The sequence below is a fragment of the Antechinus flavipes genome, chromosome 2, assembly GCF_016432865.1.
Source record: "Antechinus flavipes isolate AdamAnt ecotype Samford, QLD, Australia chromosome 2, AdamAnt_v2, whole genome shotgun sequence".
Lineage (NCBI taxonomy): Eukaryota > Metazoa > Chordata > Mammalia > Dasyuromorphia > Dasyuridae > Antechinus > Antechinus flavipes.
Window position 1 is genome coordinate 258,168,520 of NC_067399.1, and position 22,215 is coordinate 258,190,734.

Below are 22,215 nucleotides of genomic sequence, written 5' to 3' on the forward strand. Positions count from 1 at the left end.
TAATATAAAAAAGAAATAATTAAGAGAGAAAAAACATTAGAATTAATTAAAAGGGGGTAAAGAAAGGCATGTAGGGATTTTAATTGGGACTTAAAGCTAGGGAAATCAAGAAGTAGAATTAAGAAAGAAAATCATTCCAGGCATGAGAGACAGGGAAGAGCCAGAGAAAATGCCCAGAATCATGGTATGAAAAATCTTGTTCAGGAATAGCAAAGTGGGTGGTGTCACTGCAACCGAGCATAAATGATGGGGAGTAAGATTCAAGAAGACTGGAAAGGTGGGAGGAGGACTTTGAAGCGCTTTGTATACCAGAGTATTTTGCACTTGATCTTGGAAATGATAGGGAGCCACTGAAGTTTATTTGGTAGAGATGTGGGAAGAGTGACATGGTTAGATCTGTATATTAGAAAAATCAGTTTAGTGGTTGAATGGAGGATGGATTAGACCCCAGAGGATAAGCCACTAAGGTATTACAATAATCCAAGTGTAAGGTGATAATGGTCTGAACCAGGATAGTGGCAATATCAGGGATGAGAAAGGAGTATATTTAAAAGAAGCAAAAATTAATAGGCCTTGGCAACAAACTGGATATAGAGAGTAAGGGAGGTGGTGGAATGATGAGTAAAAGATAATGAGAAGTCAAGGATAATATCTAGATTGCAACTTCAATAGATTAGGAAGATGGTAAGAGTAAAAGGGAAATTCAGAAGAGAAGGATTTAGGGGAACAACAAATTTGACTTTGGACAGGTCGAGCTTAAAATGTAAACTGAGCATGTTCAAGATGTCTGAAAGGCAGCTGGAATTATAAGACTAGAGGACAACAGAGAGATTAGGATAGGATGAGTAGATTTGAAAATCATTAGCATGGAGATCTAAAGGAGTTGATAAGATCACCAAATAGTAGTATAGAAGGAGAAGACAGAAAGCCTGTGGGACATCTATGACGATTGAGCATGACCTGGATAAGGATCCAAAGGCGACTAAGAAAAAGCGATCTGATAGGCAGGAGGTGAATTAAAAAAAAGTGGTAAAACAAAAACCTAGAGAAAAAAAACTCCCAAAGAATAAAGTGTGATCAGCAATGTCAAGGCTACAGAGAGGTTGAGGAGAATGTGGACTGAGAAAAGGTCAGTCCATCTGGCTTCCAAGAGATAATTTTTAACTCTGGAGAGAGCGGTTTTGGTGGAATCCTAAATAATAAGCCAGATTTTTAAGAGAATAAGGAAAATAGAGAAAGTGGAAACAAAAACTGTATATGACCTTTTCAAGAAATTTAGTCACAAAGGAGAGAAGAAATAAAACATGATAATTGGAATACATGAATTAAATGAGGATTTTTTCCCCCAGTTTGTGGGACACAGAATCAAGTTTGTAGATAGTAGGGAAGGAGCCAATAAATAGATTTAAAATAAATGATGAGTGGAAATGACAGAGAAGACAATCTATTGAAGGAGATGGTATGAAATAGGATTGTTTGAGGATGGAGGTCAGGAGAAAATGGTTAGCTTTGGTAAGGAGTAAAACCATCTCATCATGTAAAATAAAGTAAAGAGAAAATAATGACAGAAAGAGAAAAAGGAGCTTAATAATACTAGGTGATAAATCAATAGCCTCAACTCTTTTCTATAAATAAGAGGCAATCGGCAATAAGAATCAAGAAAGAGATTAAAGGAATTAGAGTAGGTAATGAGGAAACCAAACTATCACTCTTTCAGATGATATGATGGTATACTTAGAGAACCCCAGAGATTCTACTAAAAAGCTATTAGAAATAATTCATAACTTTACCAAAGTTGCAGGATACAAAATAAATCCCCATAAATCCTCAGCATTTTTATACATCACCAACAAAATCCAATAGCAAGAGATACAAAGAGAAATTCCATTCAAAATAACTGTCAACAGCATAAAATATTTGGGAATCTATCTACCAAAGGAAAGTCAGGAATTATATAAGCAAAATTACAAAACACTTTCCACATAAAGTCAGATTTAAATAATTGGAAAAATATTAAGTGCTCTTACCGAGCTAATATAATAAAGATGACAATACTCCCTAAACTAATCCATTTATGTGGTGCTATACCAATCAGACTCCCAAGAAAATATTTTAATGATCTAGAAAAAATAATAACAAAATTCATATAGAAGAACAAAAGGTCGAGAATCTAAGGGAATTAATAAAAAAAAAAATCAAATGAGGGTGGCCTAGCTGTACCTGATCTAAAACTATATTATAAAGCAGCAGTTAACAGTATTGGCTAAGAAATAGATTAATTGATCAGTGGAATAGGTTAGGTTCACAAGACAAAATAGTCAACTATAGCAATCTAGTGTTTGACAAACCCAAAGATCCTAATTTTTGGGATAAGAATTCATTATTAGACAAAAACTGTTGGGAAAACTGGAAATTAGTATGGCAGAAATTAGGCATGGACACACACTTAACACCGAACACCAAGATAAGATCAAAATAGGTCCATGATTTAGGCATAAAGAACGAGATTATAAATAAATTAGAGGAACATAGGATAGTTTATCTCTCAGACTTGTGGAGGAGGAAGAAATGTATGACCAAAGATGAACTAAAGATCATTATTGATCACAAAATAGAAAATTTTGATTATATCAAATTAAAAAGTCTTTGCACAAACAAAACTAATGCAAACGAGATTAGAAGGGAAGCAACAAACTGGGAAAACATTTTCACAGTTAAAGGTTCTGATAAAGGCATCATTTCCAAAATATATAGAGAATTGACTCTAATTTATAAGAAATTAAACCATTCTCCAATTGATAAATGGTCAAAGGATATGAACAGAAAATTTTCAGATGATGAAACTGAAACTATTTCCACTCATATGAAAGAGTGTTCCAAATCACTAATGGTTAGAGAAATCAAATTAAGACAACTCTGAAATACCACTACATACCTGTCAGATTGGCTAAGATGACAGGAAAAAATAATGATGAATGCTGGAGGGGATGCGGGAAAACTGGGAACACTGATGCATTGTTGGTGGAGTTGTGAACAAATCCAACCATTCTGGAGAGCAATCTGGAACTATGCCCAAAAAGTTATCAAACTGTGCATACTCTTTGATCCAGCAGTGTTACTATTGGGCTTATACCCCAAAGAGATACTAAAGAAGGGAAAGGGACCTGTATGTGCCAAAATGTTTGTGGCAGCCCTGTTTGTAGTGGCTAGAAACTGGAAATTGAATGGATGCCCATCAATTGGAGAATGGCTGGGTAAATTGTGGTATATGAATGTTATGGAATATTATTGTTCTGTAAGGAATGACCAGCAGGATGAATACAGAGAGGCTTGGAGAGACCTACATGAACTGATGCTAAGTGAAATGAGCAGAACCAGGAGATCATTATACACTTCGACAACGATATTGTATGAGGATGTACTCTGATGGAAGTGGATTTCTTTGACAAAGAGACCTAACTGAGTTTCAATTGATAAATGATGGACAGAAGTAGCTACACCCAAAGAAAGAACACTGGGAAATGAGTGTAAATTGTTTGCATTTTTGTTTTTCTTCCCGGGTTATTTCTACCTTCTGAATCCAACTCTTCCTGTGCAACAAGAGAACTGTTCAGTTCTGCACACATAAATTTTATCTAGCATATACTGTGACATATTTAACATGTATAGGACAACTTGCCATCTGGGGGAGGGGATGGAGGGAGGGAAAGGAAAAGTCAGAACAGAAGTGAGTGCAAGGAATAATGTTATAAAGAAATTTTTTCAAACTAAAAAAAAAAAAAAAAAAGAGGAAAAAAAATAAAATAAATAAGAGGCAAAGTTCTAATCTGAGAGAATGAAGTTGGATAAGCTGCTATGGGAGGTATGAGAAAGGATGAACCGATTTAGAAGATTTGTAGCAGAGCATGGGATAGAGAGTAGATAATGGAGATAGAAGAGGACTGCTTAGCAACAGTAAGGGTCCAGCTGAGGTTATATAATATAAACTTGTAGAGGATATAATCATCAGAATGATGGTTTTATCCATCTTCAGGAACACGTGTACAAACAAAGGTGGTGAATGGTGAAAATTATTCAAGAATGAGGGATGTTGGAGAGCAACAGAGAAAAGGCAGTACAGAGCTAAAACAGTTCCAAAAAGGGTCAAGATGGGGAAAAGACAGGGTAAACTAGAGCAAGGGAGTTGAACTGGAAGAGAAGTGAAGGGCTGATTAGAAGTCATGATATGGGTGAAGAATCCAGTATAAAGGAAAACATAAAAACAGATTATAATCAGAAGAAAAAATCATGGAATTCTTGAAAATGGAGGTGGCATACTTGTGGATGTTGGCAAAATTGAGGGTATGACTATCTTTGCATGTATCTGAAATGCAATGGAAGGGCTGATCATGGAAGTAAATAGATGGAAGACCTGAGTATTTAGGGTGTTTGAGAGAGAGTCTCTATGTTTTCCTCAGTATGAGTGCAGGAGTAAAGAAAAATTATGGGGGCAGCAACGTGGCACAATGGATAGAGAACCAGCCCTGAAGTCAAGAGGACCCAAGTTCAAATCTCACCTTAGACACTTCATACTTCTTAGCTGTGTGACTCTAGGCAACTCACTTAACCCCAAATGCCTCAGCCAAAAAAAAAAAAAAAAAAAAGAAAAGAAAAGAAAGAAAGAAAGAAAAAAGAAAAGAAAGGAAAGGGAAGAACGGAGCGAAAGAAGGAAAAAAATTCATTGAGAAAGGAAAGGGAGTTACCTATAGGTCTACAGACAACAGTCATCAGGATTTTCATTGTGTCTTGATAAAGTGTATGTCTACAAACAAATTAAAATGTAGCCCATGGAGCAATACATGGATATATTGTAGATACTGCACAAAAAATCATTGTAACAAAAGATATGAATAAGTACCTACACATAATTTTTCAAATTATTATAATATTAATCAACAATAAAGTTGATTATTAAACAAACTGACCATTAAAAGGCAGATTCTTTGTAAAATTGTGTGACAGTATGAGTAAAGGGCAAAAGAAATTTCACATTCATTTTATAACAAAAAGTTCTTATGATAAACTGTATATTTGCTGCATGTTAAGAAGGAAAGAGTACTCTGAATATCAATTTAAGATTTTCAATTTTTTTTCTAATCCAGATAGACAAATAAATTTATGAAAAAATTAAGATATAGATAATAAATTTACATAACATTTTGATAGGTTTCCCAATTTAAAAAATACTTTTCCTGCAAATATGTATGTATTTTTTTCCTAAACTGAGGCAATTGGGACTAAGTGACTTGCCCAGGGTCACACAGCTAGGAAGTATTGAATGTCTGAGGTCACATTTGAACTCAGGCTGTTCTGACTTCAGAGCTGGTACTCTTATCTACTGCACCATCTAGCTGCCCTACCCTGCAAATAAAATAGTAATAACACCCTGATCAGTAAGTATCTGGCTGATCAACAAAAGCAATTGTTATTTCATTTTTTATTTTGCTGCTTCATTAATTGGATGAGACTTATATTTTTACTGAATATATAGTATTCCTTATAAGAAAACATCTTCTGGGGCAGCTAGAAGTGGATAGAGCACCAACCCTTAAGTCAGAAGGACCCGAGTTCAAATCTGGTCTCAGACACCTAACACTTCCTAGCTGTGTGACCCCCTGGGCAAGTCACTTAACCCCAATTGCCTCTGCCAAAAAAAAAAAAAAATCTTCTAACAACGCTCTCTAACTTGTCTTAGAATGGGGCATTGTTATTTCTTTGTTCAGGATCTTAACTGGAACTTGACCAGATCTTCTTGACTGAAGCTGGTTCTATCCCATCCATTATTTGCCCATCTCTCATGTTATTTTAGTCCTGGATATAGTGAAATAAGAATGGATAAGGAACCTATCTACCATTGGCAAATTTGATACTTAGTCTTATTTCATCTAAAGATTAATAGATTTATCTTGTGATAGTACAATGGAACAAGTTTTTGAACCTGGAAAAACTAGTTCTGTATACTGGCAAACAAAGAATAAAGAGTTCTAATTTTCCACTCACACAACCATCACCATTCTAATTCAATCCTTCAATACCTTTTGCCTGAATAGTCTTCTAATTGGTTTCTAAACTCTCCCTACTATAACTGATTGTCCTAAAGGGGTCTGTCCATGTCATTCACATAACTTATTAAGTACCTTATAAGATGCCTTCTAACCAAACAGATCAGAAACCGCTGTATAATTTGTCTTAAAATATTACTTGGGTACTGTAATTTCCTTGCTCAGGATCATAATTTTCTGTTATCTCTAGGATTACATATAAATTTTGCTGTTTGACATTTAAAACTGGACTTTGATCCAGTCATTATCTGATCTCTTCCTATCTTCCCAGTTTTTTTCTGTTCATTATACTTCTCTATGCACTCTCTGAGTGTAACTTCTTGCAACTACTTATTTGTTCTTCAAAGAGGACACTCCAAAAACAGAGGAACCTAATGATGCACTAGTAAGAATGCTAGTCCTGGAGTCAGGAAGACTAAAGTTAACATTTGGCCTCAGAAACTTACCAGCTGTATGATTTGGGGCAAGTCACTTAACCTCTATATGCTTCGGTTTCCTCAATTATAAAATAAGATTTTTCCCATTTGTAAGATTTTTGATTCAATTAATTTTAATTTAATAAAGCTATTACTCCCACAGGATTACAGGTTCATTAAATGCACTTTTTAATATTTCACCAGATGACAAAATTAAAACATTCTTATGTGCAGTGGCTATTCTCATGCTTTCCTTTATTTTTAAGTACTGTTTTGCTTGGCTGCCAATCTCAAAAGTCCTTCAACAAAAAAACCTTATTTATAAGTGATATCCTTGTTCTTTCAACATCTCAAAGAGTACAGTGAAGTCACAAGCAGCACTAAATTCAGTAATTGTAAAATGTGAGTGAGTAGATTAGATCAACCAATCAGCAATCATTTATTATATGCCTACTATTTACCAGATGTTGTTGTAGGTGCTGAGGCTACAAATACATGAATGAAATAGTTCTTGAGGGCTGGGGAAGAGAAAGAATACATATAAGAGGAGAACTGTAGCTGGGAGAGATCAGGAAAGGCTTCCTGTAGGTGGCAGCACTATAATTAAACTTTGAAGGAAGTGAATTCTATGCATATATGAAGACAAAGAGAAAAGAGATGGTGTATTATTCATAAAAACAAGAACACCATAAATCACAGAGGGCATGAAGAAGAATTATATATAATAAAGCTGGAAAGAGGAGTTGGAATCAGTTTATGAAGAACTTTAATGTACCAAAAAGAGGAATTCTCATTTGACCCTAGAATTAAGAGAGCCATTTGAATTAAGTGAAGTAAGTGACAAGATTACATTTCTATTTTAAGAAAATAATTTTAGTCACTGTGGAGAAGATGGATTGGGAAGAAGAGATTTGAGGTACAGAAACAAATAAGTTCAAGTAAAAAGCAATAAATATCTGAATAAAACCCAAGGGGAAGGAACATAAGTCAGAAATGTTATGGAAGAAGAATCAACAAGCCTTAACAACTGACTGGATATAGAAGCTGAAGGAGATTCAGAAGTTGAGGATGGCTGAACAGAAGGATAGTGATAACCTTGTTCTTCTGATAATAAAGGATGTAAAGCACTGGATTTGACTCTCCCTGTACTGTTCTCCATGAAACACTTTAGGCAGTAGATACTCCTGAATTTTGCTCTCCACTTTCACAACGAGGATGTTGGACTCCTTCCACCCTTCCCTTATCTCATTTCCAAGTTAACAATGAACTCACAAAATGCACTAATCCTCCCTTCTCCTCAGGATCAAAAGATCTCCATGGGGAGAAGAGAAGCTCATTTACTGGCATCCTTACCAATTTCTATTTCAGCTCTTTGTTTTAAGTTCTGCCACTATTTGGAATATTCTAAATATATTATACTCACGTATATTCTGAGTTGAACTGTCTGAGACTGACCTAGAAGTTATAAAGCAACAAATTCCATGCCAAAGAATTATGAAATTTAAAATGCAACAAGCACCCAATGACCTTACTTACTCGCAGACAAAAGTCCCCAGTGGAATGTCTTGCATGGACCGTACACCCCAACCCATATTTTGTGTCCGATAAAGTTGTAAACGAGCCCTGAAAAAAGGAAATGTGGTATTATTATACCAATGTAAATGGTAACTCCTCCACTAGCTAATAAGCTCATTAAGGTCACACACAGTCAAAGAAACTGTATCCAATATATAGCTTGGGCTAAAAATTAGTCTTTCTTATGTATTATCATGTGGAATGAGCACCATATTTGGCACTGAAAGAAGTTGATTTCAAACCCTGGCTTTACCACTTACAGTAGCTGGGTAACCAGTAAGTCATTTAGAGCCCCTGAGTTTCTTCATCTATAATTTGAGAGTGTTGCTCTATAGTCCCTTTAAGTTCTAAATCTACATTCCTTTAGCACTAAAACCAGTGACTTAAAAAACATCATTCACATGTTAAAAAGTATGATATGGAGGAAATTAGTCCATCCTCAGATGATTCGCTTTAAATAAGGCACAATACTTATACTTGGCTGAATTTTAAACAAAGACATGCAGATATGTTTTAAGGCAGTATATTTAATATTCTCTAAGTCAAATGAAAGACACTGTTGATGTCCTTGCAATTAAGAGATTATTCTCAAGCATGGTAATAACATTGCCTTTTTTGATCTATAGGGCAAAGAAAATGTAAAATGGAGTCAAGTGAAACTGTTATCCCAGAAAAATGGGTCTGAAGAAAGCAGACAATGAATCTGTTAAACAACAACCACTAGTGATCTTGTATTGTGTATCCTCACTATATTGAGTATCATGGGAATTACAGATCCACCTGTCCTATAACTTCTTGTAGCTTTTCATCACAAACCCACTCTCTGATCTTCTCATTCCCACTTGCAACTTATGACTATAGGCGAACTTTTTGCCTTATATATGTTAGCTTTTCCCATTAGAATGCAAGTACTTAATAAATGTTCTATCTGACAAATACTACTCACTGTACATGAAATATGTTCAAGCCACAAACACTAATAAGCATGTAATATAATGTGAGCATGCAAAGCTTAATTGTTATGAGCTGACAAAATTAAAACATATACAAGAAAGTATGAAAATGAATAAAAATGCAAATTTATGTTAACAAAGCTATATAAAGTCAATTCTCTGTTATCTGCATGGCTGTGTAACAAAGTTCATCAAATACTTAATAAAAAATTACTATTCATCTACATACATATAAATATATATACACACAAAGGATTACTGATTTATGAAAAATAATAAAAACTGAGTTAAAATGAAATTATATTGAATCTTTCTCTGAAACATCAGAAAACAAAGCCACATAATTTATGGAACACACAATAATTACCAATGATAATTCTAATAACTCTTCTTTGGAGTACAAAGCATTGGGAAACAGCATTCTAACTAAGAATATTTTATTCAAGTTTACTACACAGAGGTACTAAAGGTATGTAAATTGACCAAAGTTTTTATGGATAAACTGAAAGAGTAGGAGAATTGAAAATAAATCAGAAGTTGGTTTCACAAGAATAAAGTGGGAATCAGAAAAGGTCTGGAAAACACTCCTTTACATGATGTAAAAAATAGAGCATAGTACTAAATAGCTAACCAGAGTTCAATAATAGACTTGAAAATATGCATTTTAAATGAAGTATATGCTAAATAAGTTTATTTGAAATTAAATCCAAACAAATCAAATTCTGTTAGTTCTACCAGGTCCATGATCATGAATACTAGAATCACTGCAGAGCAATATAGGGAGCATTTGCTTTTGTTGTCTGTGATTTAGCTAAACTTAAGAGAAATAAATAATAGCCAAATGATGGATGACATATAAACAATGATTTTCAAATCTAGACACATCTGAATACAGAGAAATAAGGAAGAGTAAGGAAATTTTCACTTTCTTCTTAAAAAAGTTCATTTTAAGAACAATGTGAAAATACATTTGAGTTTTGAAAACAAGAATAACTTAATGAGAAAAGAAATAATTCATGAGCCCAAATAATTCAAATTTTGCAAAGTTTCAAAATATCATATCTAAAGGCAATTTAGAATGAAGATTGAAATCTCAGAGTTGGAAGAGACCTTGTAGAAAGCTCAGACTAACTTCACAACCAATGCAGGAAGTCCTACTACAATATTCCTAAAAGATGGTCCTTCAGATTATGCTCAAACACTTTCAAAGATGAAAAATCCTATCATCTAAGTAAGTTGCTAAGTGCAACTAGCCACTCCATGCTGAAGAGCTGTAACCATTAAAAAAATGTTTAGAGATATTTCATACTTTCTTTTTAATTATACTTAATGCTTTTTTAATTACTGGCTGATTATTTATCCTGACAAACATAACCTATGTAAGAATCCAACAATTCAATTCAATACCATAAGCATTTCTTAAGTGTCTAATATATGCAACTTACCTGAGCCCATTTTGTACAACCCTATTTCGGCAATTCCTCCAACAAGAACAGGCATGGTTGCACTCAAAGATCAAAGGAGGTTCTGCCATGTTAAACTCAGGCAGAAGTCGACCATCCTATAAGAAGAGACACACATGCATTTGAAATTCATCAATTGCATTACTGTTTCTATTTTTTTAATGAAATACTATTAATCAATTTACTGATTACGCAAAGGGAGCTCAATAATCTATAAAATGTATTTTTTCTTACCTCTGCAACAGAGAGAAAATACAAATCACAATATGCACAGGACAAATAAAGAACTATCTCAAACCTTTAACATATATATATATATATATATATATATATATATATATATATATATATATATATATCAAGCATTTTACTCACAACAATCCAATGATATATCCTAAATATTACAACTCCAGTGACTTATCCAATGTTTCATACCTAGCAAGTGCTGGTGCTCAAACCAGGTCCAAGACTGCTAGTCTATCCATTAAAAAAAAAAAAAAAATCCTTTCTTGTTCCATATCACATAGTTTAAAATCAATTTTGCATCTGTGAACCTTGATAACAGAAGTCACTAATCAGTTATTCTTTCCCAAGGGAAAGACTACAGGGTTTGATTTTAATCATATTCTATCTCCTTAAGGATTCTGTGCTTGTTCTCCTATACTTTTTCTGACAGTCATGTAATATCAGAATCACAACATTTCACTAAATATTCTTTAATAAGTTTATTCACAAATAGCAGAAATTCAGGTGAATAAACTAAAGTTTAAATTGAGTGACCTCACTGAAAAGGATTTATGTATATGTAACAGGAAAATCAATTTCAGGAAGAATTAGCTTCTAAAAATGTCTTTAAAATGCCATTTCACTTTAATATGAGTGAATTTGAGAATTGAATACCAACAGAATCCAACAGAATCAATCTCTCTCTCTCTCTCTCTCTAATATTAGTGAACTTGAGAATTGAATACGAAATCCAATAGAATCTCTCTCTCTCTCTCTCTCTCTCTCTCTCTCTCTCTCTCTTTCTCTCTCTCTCTCTTTCGTTATTACAGATATTTTAAGTTAAATCTGACATTATACTCACTTAAAAATAATTCAAATACTTATCATCTTAGTTCAGAAAAGTATTCCAATACTGACTTCCTATGTAAAATCTCCATTTTTTGTTATCCACAGTGGTCTATAACTTCAGCACATGATGATGATGATGATGATGATGATGATGATGATGATAATGATAATGATGATGCTTCTGTTGCTGCTGCTCACAACAATTTAGTGTGGCTCCTGACTGCCTACTACATCAAATTTCAACTGTTCAGGCCCCCAATGCTCAAGTATTAGCACCAAATGATTTCTTCAGATCTTTGATGTCTCCTAGCTACTACACTTGACGTGTGTGTGTGTGTGTGTGTGTGTGTGTGTGTGTGTATGTATGTATTTGCAAAGGGCTTTGCAGATATTAGTTCTTCTGTGCTTCATAACAATCTTGTGATATAGATAATATATGTAAATTTTTATAATAAAGGAAAATGAAGATCAGAAATGAAGTGACTTCATCATGGTTATACTACTAGTAAGTGTCAGATACAGGATTCAAAATAAAATTTTCTTGAAGACAAGCCCAGTATTCTATCCACTATACCACAATACCTTTCTTAATATTTACTAAGCACTTCACAAACATTAATCACACGTGATTTTTGGTAAGACTTAAGATCTCTATTTTGCTGATGAATGAACAGATTCAGAAATGTTAATTTGACTCACTTATAGTCACAAGTAGAATTCAAGCCCAGCCATCTTCTGGCCCCAAGTGAAAGTTATTTCTACTTAGTAATTTAACTCTCAACTATATGTAAGGCACTGAATTGGAAGCAACATAGAAAACATTCATTCATATATGGGACTTTCAGGTATGCAAAGCAATAAACATACATATAAAAATACGTAAAATTTCAGCCTCCTAAAAATATTGAAAAGTGTGTATGGCAAGTACTAATTTCAGATATGAAATAAAGAAAAACACACACGCACATACATATATAGCACTTACTTGTTTCTATCTGTATGCCATAAGCTAATGGCATTGTGTGTCATTTCAATCATACTGCCTCATCACTAGAAAGGTTTTCTTCATGAATTCTACCTTTGCTATAATAACATGTCAACTTTATTTTCTGTGGCCCTCTTATTTAATTTCTAACACATTAGTTTGTTGAAAATCTACTTTATCATTGTTCTAGCATCATTTATATTGTGCATATTTTTGTCTCTCCACCTTTGCCTCCTTAAGGACAGGAGTCTGTTTTTTTAAAACCAACTTTCCCTTCTTGCTCCCATATCATCTCAGTCTTCAGTAAGCACTTTATACATAGTAGACTTCAATCAAAATATTATTTCACCTCTTATTTACCATAATCAGACAATAGAAGCAATTAAAAGATTCCAAAATATTGTTCATAAAGAACCTATAGTAAGTTTAATGAGACTCCATTAACAATTACTAAAGGTTAGTTTGATAAGAATCATTATCAGTAATGTACCAGAGTTTCTCTCCAGCCCACCCCCAATTTTGTTATTTATAAAGAATTAAAGGAACCCTAAACCTGAACTGAAGCACATATGATAAATTAATAGAAAACACTAATATTTAATCAGTGATTTTTGTTTTAAACAAATATTTTGACACATTTCTATTTTGAGAGTAACACAATCTTTATAACTACTTAAATAATTAAGTCTTAATAATCAATAAGAATACTTTAAAACTGAGATTAACTGTTTTGACAAGTGTTCAACTATCAGGTCCAGTTAATCAAATGAATTTAATTTAGCAGTGAGACAGAAGTAAATAGTCAGGGCAAAAGGCATGGATATAAGAGACTTAAGCAAAATAGGTCAGTTTGATTGAAAGATAAAGAGTATAAAGGAGAATGATGTAAGCCTGGAAAAAGTAGGTTGAAGCCAGGTTGTTAAAAGTTAGAAGTAATGCCAAGACATATTAAGTCCTACAGGCTTAATTCAAACAGATATCAGTAAAGATATTTAGCTAACCATCTAAACCATGATCAAGTCATATATAAGTATAAATTTTTACTTGATTTGGGAGTTCTCTAATACTTATTAAAAAAAAAATCTTGACAGAACTCTATTTAGATTTTTTTAAACATTTAATATCACAGATATGCTTTACTATTTACATTAATTTCAATGAAAAACCTTCTTCTAAGAACATTAATTAAATGAGAAACATTTTTTAGAAAGCAATATTATGTTCACCTTGTCATACCAGCACCGCATGCTGAGCTGGCCACACATACAGTTGCTGGAAGAGCAATCATCTATGCACACACAGTACTGGAAAAAAAAAAAAAAAAAGATAAAAGAGCACTGTTAAAAAAAAACAAGTATACAAGTGGCGCAGTGGTTAGAGCACCAGCCCTGAAGTCAGGAGGACCTGAGTTCAAATCTGACCTCAGACACTTAACACTTCCTAGTTGTGTGATCCTGGTCAGGTCACTTAACACCAATTGCCTCAGCAATCAACCAATAAATACACACACAACTTTATGACTTAATGTAAGACAAATTTTGTTTTTTGTTGATTCACTTCAATTGTGCCCAACTTTTCGTAACTAATAATGGATCTCTATTTTCCCTATGTTCACACTATTGTTTATATCAATATTTTCCCTCCCATTTCTGCTCTTAAAACTGTCCCAGGGGCAGCTAAGTGGCACAGTGAATAGAGCACCAGCCCTGAAGTCAGGAAGACTTGAGTTCAAATGTGACTTCAGACACTTAACACTTCCTAGCTGTGTGACCCTGAGCAGGCAAGCCACTTAACCCCAATTGCCTCACTAAAAACAAAATAAAACAAACATAGAAAAAGACTATTCCTTTTTTTAATTGAAAAAGATTATGATAGGGCAGCTAAGTAGCAGAGTGGATAGAGCATCAGCCCTAAATTCAGGTGGACTTGACGTCAATTCTGGTCTCAAACACTTAATACTTAACACACTTCCTGGTTGTATGACATGGGACAAGTCACTTAACCCCAACTGCTTTAATGGAAGGAAAAAAAAAGTTCCAGACTGTTACTAAAATTCATAAAGTTTTCTTTTCAGTATTTTAAATAATGTAAAAAGGAGTATTCATAGTCTTCTGAAAGTGAAGAAGAATGAAAGCAATTACAGATAAAAAAGACTACTAGAATCACCAAAGACATTTTATTTCAAAGTATGTTTTGAACTTCTTCAACCCCTGATAATGTACAATAGGCTAAATATAAAAGACTTAACTTACCTGCAAATGAGTAATATTTCTATCAATGTTCATAGGAGATGTCACACAATTCTGTGAAACATATTTGTAGTTACTAGGGCATGGCTCATTGTCCACAGCATTGACACAAGGAATGGGAATTCTTTCATAGCCTCGAGCAATGTCTCTATTATTGGAAATGAGAATGAAAGAATTAAAATTTCTTAATTTGAAAATGAATCCCCCTCCCCCAATAAAACTTATTAACAAAAATAACAAGTTAAAGTAATGGGATGACACTTCAAGTAAAATTATCCTAATTATGATGTTTAAATATTTCAATTTGAAAGAAAGGTTATTTTAAATTAATTTTTAGTTATTGGTTTAAGTGATCCAGAAATCTGTCAACAGCAAGATGGAGAAACTACCTCACTTGACATCTAAGTCAATCTTACCTACTCATTGTCTTTTCTAGTTGGACGGGTTTTTCATTGGAAGATTCTCGGAGATTCTTATTCATTTGAAGAGCTCCCCAGACCTGAGAGTTGAGGCTGGAACACTGAAGTGGTGTTTCTCCTTCCTTGTTCTTTAGGGTGACATCAGAACCACGAGAGAGAAAGAGGCTACAAAACAAAAACCCAACTCTACTACTGAAGAATATAGTGCACAACAAATGTTTCAAGGAAGGAGAATTATTTCATAATTCTTATAACACTATTAAAATGAAAGTTATTTTTTTTTCATTTGTAAATTGTCCAAAAGTCTAAGAACTAAATAGAGATTCTGAAAAAATGGGCTCAACTTTACTAAGGGAAATAACTCATCACTCTTCTCTCCATTGTAAAAGATTCTCCATCTTTTACAAAAGTCTCTAAAAAACCATATTCTGACTAAGAAGGACACATAATGGACTAAAGTTAATATGCTATTTTTTTAAATCCTTGATTCAGATTCTTACTTCTGGTAAACATATATTGAAAATGTACACAAATGCAGCAATTTCTAGCCCTAAAGGTCACAGCAAGTGGTAGTAGTACAAGCTTAAATCAAGCATGATCATAAAGAAAAATGCACTCCCATATCATATATAGATAGATGCACAGATTATAGCATATTTATTTAAGTGTGTGTGTGTGTGTATGTGTGAGTGTGTATGTGTGTGTGTGTGTGTTCTCAATAAATTTTATACATTTTATAAATAAAACCAGACAAGAAGGCTTTTCAATTTCTAGTATGAATAATTTGGTGATTTGCCAATCCTCTCCTGAAAAAAAGTATAGAAAAACTTAAAGGAGAAAAAGCACCTAGTGCCTTGATTGATATTACTGGTTTATTTTAATACTACACAAATTCAAAGAAAACAAAATTCTCCTAAGTTTTAGTATATAGGTCTGACAAATGGCTAGAAATCAAAATCAGTATAGTACCACAGAAAAGGCATCATTTTTGAAGTATTAAGATTTTCAAATGCCTTTTTATGTATAGTCTTCCCAACCAAAGAAACACATATCAACTAAAGAATAATTAAGTCTAGTGATAGTCTAAACCATACTTACACCACACAATCATAACGGTTTTCCCTGGCTGCAATATGCAAAGGTGAGTCTCCATGAATGTTTACTGCATGTAAATCACACTTAGCAGCCAGTAATATCTCTGCTATTTCAACACAACCAGAAAAGGCTGCCCAATGCAAACAAATATTTTCTTCCTAGAAAGAAAAATGTAAAATAAACAGTCTAATCAACTAAAATTTCATCAGATTTTGAGTTTTTACCCAAGAACAAAATAGGATCCCTTGATATTTATCCGATTTTTCATGTTTTCCAGTTTCATTTGGCAATCCTGCAGTGAGAATTTCATTGGTATAGCTAGAGAGTCTTGTCTCACAGTATCAAGGCCGATTCCAATCATGCTTCACTTTACCCCTGGCTACCTTTTTACAATATGTACTGCTCCTATGACAACCTCCCTTCCTCCTCCATCCCCCATCCCCCAACTTCCAGTTCTGGAGCCAGAATAAAATCAATATTGCCACTGCTACTGGAAAAAAAAAATCAAGGACACTACTCCTTTATATTTGGTTAACCCCTCAATCAAAGTATAAACTCATTGTGAACAGAGAATATTTTGCCTTTTGTATTTATAACACAAAACTTTATACATACTAATCAATTTATTTTTATTCAAGAACTAAAATAAGGGTAATATGGTTATTCTATTTATATGTCAAAGTCAATGGATATGTAAACATTTCCTACGATTATGGCAGTGGGAAGAATCTTGTTAAGGAACACTTGAATGTGGTTCTTTTCAACATTGAGGTAATTCAGGCCAGTAAAACACAGGCCATGTGATGAAAAGAGCCATCTGCATGTAGTAAGAGGACTATGGGGACTGAATATGGACATAACATAGTATTTTCACCTTTTTTTGTTGTTATTTACTTGCTTTTTTCTCTTTCTCATTTTTTTTTTCTTTTTGAGCTGATTTTTCTCATACAGCATAAAAAATGTGGAAATATGTATAGAAGAATTGAACACTTTTAACATATATTAGCTTTGCTGTCTAGGGGAGGGTGGTAGGGGAAAGGGAGGGAGAAAAATATGAAGCACAAGGCTTTGCAAGGATAACTGCTGAAAACTTTCTTTGCACATATTTTGAAAATAAAGTTATTGCTTAAAAAATAAAATTAAAAACACACATATATACACACACAAAGAAACACATGAATTCTAAAATTATGTATAGTTCTTCTAAGTTGTTATTCATCAAACTGATGTCAAAAAAATCTCAGTGTATGAGCTCAGTATTAGTGGACATTTATTTCACACAAGCAGTACTCCCTTACTTGACCAAAAAAAAAAGTAATAGTTAAGTCACTTACCAAAAGAATCACCTATAAAAATATATGGAAGAATTATAATGTTATGAATATTTCTTCATAATTAAAAAAAAAGGCAGAACTAAGAACAGGATAATGTAATACGGTATTAAATGGTTGATTTGCTAAAAAAAAAAAAAATTATGTACAGAACGAGTTTTAAAAACTTTAGTCTTTTACCTCTTTTTTTTTTTTTTTTGGTTTGCAGTTGGCTAGCTTATTTGAATCTACTTTACTAAATGCTAAAGTAATCTAAGATTTTGTTTCTTATTTTATATATTTAATAAAATTTTGTGGAATATGTATTTTGCAGGGAGGGAATTATACTGTTAGTATTTTTTAATTCCTGATGACTAATAGGAAAAGCCTTTTAAAATACTGTTGTTTAAAAAAAAGAAAAAAAGTTCTTTGCATTCTAATAAATATGTACTATTTGGTACCTCAAAACCTTTAAAAAATATGAAATATTATTTTCTTTATGAAAGGAAAGGAAGGAGGAAGAGATGGGAGAGAAGTAAGGAAGAGGGGAAAGAAAGGAAGAGAAAGTAAATTACATCAATAAAGTTTACAACATTGTCAACTATGTGCTTAGTTTAAAATTTTTTCTACAGATGATTGCAAATGTATGTCAAAATGTTATAAACAACTTACATTATCTCGTATGTTGATATCTGATCCTTTAGCTAGCAAGAGCTTCACAAGATCAATATGTTTATATTCTGTGGCCCAAATCATTGGTGTCCAGCCACCATCATCCTGGTTTTCAGAATAAGCAGGGGGAAAAAAAAAGAAAGAAAGAACAATACACAAGAGGTCAAGATGCTATTCAGTTTACCAGTTATATTTCCACTTCTACAAAAAAGAAAAAGGACTATAAAACAAACAAACAACAACAGCAACAAAAAACTACCTCTAGTCATCTCGTTTTAAAAGGATGGATAAATAAGAATATCGTCTGTGCTGCAGGCTGTTGGAAAATAAAATTATAATTCTATAATTCTAAGTGATTTATTCTCAGGCAATGAAATGGGTAAGTATTAGGAAAGCCCAAGAAAACAAATGCTAGAGAGATAGCTACCTCAACAGTATGTAAATAATATAGCTCTCATATCGATACTGCAGCTAAACCCTGAAGCTCATACCAAACATTGTAATGATCAAGAAATTCAATAAAAAATTAATAACAGCTGACTTCTATACCAGAAATGCAAAAGAGATCAACCAAGAAATTCAAAAGCAACAACAGGAAAGAGCACCAACAGGCTAGTGCTTGCTCCCTCAGTCAGAGATTCCTGTGGCCTGAAAGGACCTAGAAGTGAAACAAAGCTGAGCATTTCATCCTACCACACAAAACTGCAAATGGTGCTTCTTTTTCTTTCCACTTCTATCTCCCAAAGTTTGGCCCTCACACAAAGTCCCAATCCAGGAACTAAAGCTAGAGAGATGAGTAAATCAAAGCAAAATCAACCAATCAATCAATAGGAAAAATAATCTGCAAACTCAAGAGGTCGCCATATAGAAGCAATTAACTCTTTAATAACCACAATCAGATATGCAGAGGAAAAAAAGGATCTTCAGCAATTTCAGAATATTTAGAAGATATGAAGATGGAAATATATAATGAAATAAAAGCTCTCGAGGAAATAAATGAAAATATAAATGTCTTAAGACTAGGTGTAAAACTTTACTAAAGAAATAAACTACCAGAAATCTAAAATAGACCAAAGAGACCAATAACTTCATGACACAGTAAAAAATATTAAAACAAAACAAACAAACAAACAAAAAAAGTTGGGAGTAAAAAGAGAAAAAACTAAGATCTGATATTAGAAACAATTGACTTGGGGAAAAAAATGAAGGACAATATAAGAATCATTTGTCTCCCTAAAAACTGAGCTCTCCCCCCCAAAAAAAAATGTTTGGACCTTATATTTTAAGAAACCATAAATAAAAAATGTCTAGATCTCGTGGAATCATAAGGTAAAATGAAGATAGAAAGAATGTACCAACCATCTCAGGAAAGGGATACCAAAAAGGAAAATTCCAGAAATGTAAAAACCTTTAGTATGTAAAAAAAAAAAAAAAAAAAAAAAAAAAAAAAAAAAAAAACTTCAAGGAGCCAGAAAAAAGCAATTCAAGTACAGTCAGTCCTATTTATTCAATTCAGACATTCCTAAAAATCAATTGTTAAGCAAAATTATACAATTAAAAACCACAGGGCTCATGGGAAAATAGATTTTAGGACACAACAAATTTTTGCAATGACGCTCTTAAAAAAAAATAGGAACCTAATAAAAATGGTAGGACAGCTTTATATATGTTAAGTGATTAAGAAATACACAAATATCGCAAGGATTAATGTCAGCATCCATGGCCTCAGACTGCTGCTTATCCTAGGCTTCATCTAGATGAAATTCTGAAATGTGGGGCCAGAGCAAAGGCTTTGGAGGAAAGTAAGTGTAGAAGGAGAGGAAGAAGAGGAGCAGAGTATTGGATCATAACTCCTTTTATATCAGAAGATACACAATAAACATGACACTTTATCTCAAAAAAAGAACTGAAGTTTGCTTGGGGAAATGGGTTTCTGAAGGACTGAGAAAGAATTTTGTCAGTGATATAAAGTAAGAGGCCACTGCAATTATTCAAGCAAGAAGTAATGAGGTCCTATACTAGGGGAAAAGAACACATGTAAAATTAGTCATTTTACTACTACTGGTTACATATACAGAATTAGAAATAGAGAATAATGGCAGGGTTATGAACTTGAAACAGGAGAAGGGATAGTGCCCTCCAAAAAAATTTGGAAAGTTGAATAAAGTCTTAAAATACAATATAAGTTTTGGACATTTGAACTTGAAGTGTTTAAATGTTCAATAGGTAAACAAAGAGTTCAGAAGAGAAAATTGCCAGATGTAACAAATTTGTGAGTAATGTGGATAGAAATAATTATATATGTCCATTTATGTATGTAAATATGGATGATGAGAGAATGGAAAGAAAGAAGTCATAGGACAAAGCTTAGGGAGTATGATATGAATGATTATCTAGTAAAGGAGGTTGTGAAGGAGTCAAACAGAAATAGGAGGGAACAGTCAAAGAATTAGATAGGAAAGAAAATTCTAGATGATTAGCAGTAGCAAATGGTGCAGAGAAGTCAAGAAAGATAGGGATTAAGAAAAGACAATAGAATTGACTAAGAAGTAATTGATAACTAGAGAGAGTAACTTCAGTTAAATGAAGAGCCAGACTACAGGACAATGACATGTGAAAAAGAAGAAAGGACTTGGAGGTAATACATTCAGACAATTTTTTCTAGGAATTTGGCTGATAAAGGGGGGAAAGGTATAGGGTTCAAAACTTTTAGAGAAGGGTAAAGTATACAGAGAGGTTTTTTTGAAGGATGGAAGAGTCTTGGGCTTGAAGAGGGTTCCCAGTGCCTGTTTTCTATCAGTAGGCAGCCTTAGCTGCTAAGGAGATACTTCAGAGAGACTATTTGTAATAGCTGTGAAGGAACTCATAGGAATGATTAGGAACATCTGAATATTAGAGGTGGGATGATTAAAGAGGCAACCTGATGAAGACAAAAGCATAGAAGATCAAAGACACATGTAAATATCCTTAAAAAATGAAGTACCTTTACTTCATTAAAAAAGAAAAGCAAAGGATGATATAAAAAAGATTTTGAGATGAAGACAAGGGAACAAGAAGGTATTTATGGAGAACAGACTAATTTCCAAAGTAAATAAGGTCTGAGGTTCTCAAATAAGTTGAGGATAGAGTGGTATGGAAGGTTTGAGAAAAGGTGAAGCATAAAATTTGCAACAATTTCTCTGGGAATTAGGGAAGTGTGAAAGTTTTACTTTGCTGCAATAAGGAACAAGAAAAGGTTATGAAACAAATTTATAGTGCACCCAGTTAAATCTGCATAGGTGTTATGTAGTAAATCTGGATTCAAATACAAGTTTTCTAAATTCAAAATCAGTATAAATTCTGGTCACTAAACTAAAGCAATAGGATGCTAGCAGCAGAAAAGAAGGAGAAGCCATTGTTTACTTTAAGATCACTCCAAGAGATAACCTGTAAGATATTAATCAAGATTACCTAAAAAATTCTGCTCTTTTCCCAAGCAATGGGATATCAGGATTCTAAGACCTTTAAAATACTTCTCACTTGAATATGCAAAGAATAAAATTAAAGTTTCTTTTCCTCTTTCACACATCTTATTATGAACAGTTCTGTTCTACAATAGGAAACATGCTGAGAGTGAGGGCTATTCAATTCTGATAAATCTAATGATAAGTGACAGCCATACTTTTGATGAATATTTTCTCTTGCATAATAAATTATAACTTTATGATTGTTGATGCTTATATAAATCAAAAAGAAAAACAAAATTCAAAGAGGCATGTTAGCTCTTCTTACCAATGCAGGAAACCATGGCATTTCATTTAAAATGGGAAATGGTTAACTTATCAGAAGTGAGCTACAGAACTGCTATACATTTTCTGGGACAAGATTATGCCTGACTTACTACTACGTGATGCATGCCAGCTA

At 33.3% G+C, this 22,215-nt stretch overlaps 1 protein-coding gene across 9 annotated transcripts in view; it reads right to left on the bottom strand.

Annotated features, from left to right (window-relative positions):
• EHMT1 (euchromatic histone lysine methyltransferase 1) overlaps positions 1–22,215 on the bottom strand; it is a 281,129-nt gene that overhangs the window by 49,970 nt on the left and 208,944 nt on the right. For all 9 annotated transcript variants that reach the window (XM_051976841.1, XM_051976843.1, XM_051976840.1 and 6 more), the window contains 7 exons: positions 18,313–18,417; positions 16,334–16,488; positions 15,233–15,400; positions 14,820–14,964; positions 13,794–13,871; positions 10,491–10,606; positions 8,054–8,140 (listed from right to left, as the gene is read on the bottom strand). In XM_051976841.1, the coding sequence (XP_051832801.1) occupies positions 8,054–8,140; positions 10,491–10,606; positions 13,794–13,871; positions 14,820–14,964; positions 15,233–15,400; positions 16,334–16,488; positions 18,313–18,417 (854 nt within the window). The remainder of the gene's footprint in view (positions 1–8,053; positions 8,141–10,490; positions 10,607–13,793; positions 13,872–14,819; positions 14,965–15,232; positions 15,401–16,333; positions 16,489–18,312; positions 18,418–22,215) is intronic.